This window comes from Vanessa tameamea, chromosome 3 (assembly GCF_037043105.1).
Source record: "Vanessa tameamea isolate UH-Manoa-2023 chromosome 3, ilVanTame1 primary haplotype, whole genome shotgun sequence".
In the NCBI taxonomy this organism is placed as follows: domain Eukaryota; kingdom Metazoa; phylum Arthropoda; class Insecta; order Lepidoptera; family Nymphalidae; genus Vanessa; species Vanessa tameamea.
Window position 1 is genome coordinate 10737194 of NC_087311.1, and position 2639 is coordinate 10739832.

At 33.2% G+C, this 2639-nt stretch overlaps 1 protein-coding gene across 1 annotated transcript; it reads left to right on the plus strand.

The window, feature by feature from the left end:
• Positions 1-1241: 1241 nt before the first annotated feature.
• Positions 1242-1787, plus strand: LOC135193901 (histone-lysine N-methyltransferase SETMAR-like). Its single transcript, XM_064218312.1, has one exon. It carries the CDS (start codon positions 1242-1244, stop codon positions 1785-1787), a length of 546 nt encoding a protein of 181 aa, XP_064074382.1.
• The last annotated feature ends 852 nt before the right edge of the window (positions 1788-2639 follow it).

Here is a 2639-nt window from a genome sequence, read left to right on the forward strand (position 1 = left end):
TATATATATATAATTTTTTGTGATAGCTGTCAAGAGGTTTATATAAAGTCTTTCATAAGCGCAATCCCATGTTCTTACTGTATACCAATTTTTATAAGGATCAGTTCAACCGTTCTTGAGTTATACCGGTACATAAATACAGATAGACAAAAATTTTAAAAATGGTAAATTTGATGTCATTTAGCCGTAAAACAAATATTTAGAACGAAAATACCACAAAAAGATTTAGTGTACATACAGACTCTATAGATCTATATAGTAGTACAGATATACATATAGAATTGTATTTAATAGTTCAATGATCTGAGTCTATAACGTATGCAGAGTTTATAAATTAGTAGCTTAGATATATGTACATATATCTAAGCAAAAAATAAAGGTTTTGTTAAAGAAAAGAATATTTTATTAAAGAACTACTTTAATACTGTCATTTTGACGTAACGAAATTTTTAGACATTTTTTTAAATCATCCAATAATATTCTACATTAAAGTTTCATTTATATATTGCTCTGGAAGCTCAAATAGTCATACACCTGTAAATATTCGGTTAGTATGTAATGCTTTGATAAAAAATATATTAGGTTCTTACATATGAAATTAGCGTTTTGTCGTACTGACCACTTTGATCTGAAATATCTCCTCATTGGTTGAGAATTCCAAATTCAAATTTATAAATTCATTTAGCTGGTGCATTTGAGTTTTGAAAACAGTCTATCATTTGTTTTTTCCTCATTATTTTTTCTTTGGTGTCGCATATTACCGCACAATGGAAAACATGAAATATCGGTATATTTATAAGTACGAGTTCTGCCGTGGCGCCAGTGCAGAAACAGGTCGAAGCATTAATGGTGTGTACGGCGCTGGTGTCGCACAATGTCGCAAGCACGGTACGTTTTTGGTTTCAACGTTTTCGTTCTGGAAATTTCGACCTTCAGAACCAACTCCGTGGACGGCCGGAGACTAAAGTGGAAAATGAAGAATTAAAGGCTATTGTGGAAGCGGATCCATCAAAAACCACTTCAGAGATAGCTGTATTAATCCATTTGAAGCAAATCAGGAAATTAAAAAATCTTGAAAGATGGGTACCTCATGAATTGAGTGAATCGAACTTGCAAACACGCGTCGACTGCTTTGTTACTTTTCTCGATTGACGCAATAATGAAGGGAACTTAAATCGAATCATTACTTGTGATGTTTAGTGGATAGTTTAGTGGATAGATAATCGGAGGCGCTCGTCGCAATGGCTGACCCAGCCAAATCCTGCCCTACACGAAAATTGTCCCAGAAAAAGTTACTTATTAATCTTTGGTGGAATAGCGTCGGTGTCGTTCACTTCAGCTTTCTTAAATCTGGCCAAACGGTTACGGCAGATATTTATTGTCACCAGCTGCAAACCATGAAGGAAGAACTAGCTGCTAAGCAACCGAGATTGGTCAACCGCTCTAGGCCACTTCTACTTTACGACAACGCAAGACCACACACTGCACAACAAACGACCATTAAGTTAGATGAGCTACAATTGGAATATCTGCGACATCCACCGTACTTTTCGGACCTTGTTCCAACAGATTACCATTTTTTCCGGAATTTGGACAAATTCTTACAAAAAAAAAAATTCAACTCCGATGCGGCAGTCCAAACCGGCTTCAAAGAGTTTATTAATTCTCGCCCCCACGTTTTTTTTAATAAAGGGATCAATGAACTATCCTTTGTTATCTATGCACTTTTGGCACCTCATAGGAGGTGCCAAAAGTGCATAGATAACAAAGGTGCATATCTTGATTAAGTAGATATATTTTACAAAAAAAAAATTACTTTATATTCCTCCCGTACAAAACTCCGTTTTCATATGTAAAGACCTAATAGTTCATATATTTCCTTTTCCTAAATCTTCCGTTTTTAACTATCCTAATAGTACAACAAATGATTAGTACTTATCTGATTGCAATCCGTTCTTGCATAAAACTAAATAATACTAAAGACTAACAATGGGAACATCAATCCCTTTGTATAATTAGTATGATAATAATGATGCTTTCTGGTCCAAGTATATCATGAAATTACTCTAAAGCGGTACTCGTTCTATATTTATTAATACTACAACAGCTCATGGTATAAATTTGTTATTATTTTTTAAGGTTTTTAAGTTCATGATTAATATGAAGCTAGCAAAATTAGGGTTTTAAACAAATTCAGAAGATAAATTTTATAATACAGCTCTGTAAGTCATATTAATCATCTATTTATATTCTTCTGAAATTAAGAAAAGGTTAACTTCTATTCGAACGTTCGTCCTCTTTAATGAATTAAAAAATAGCTTTAACAGGTGTCCTTTTTCTTACAAATCAGAAATGACGAATTTCTTGACAAGCTTTTGTCCTATTTAACCCCATTTTATAAATAATTTCTGTGCCAATTCCTATCCCGATAGACTGGTTTAGGTAGTGCTTTGTATTTCTGTCAGACTTGTCAAACCTTTATTTAGTATCAAGCTAAGCTATTTGTCTATACTGTGCTATTTTATCTCACCCAGTGCTCTTTGTCTGTCTTATAATTACTATCTCATCACGTATATTGACCTTTAATACTCCTGCTCCTTAATGCAAATTATAAACTGCACATTTTATATATAAAACAT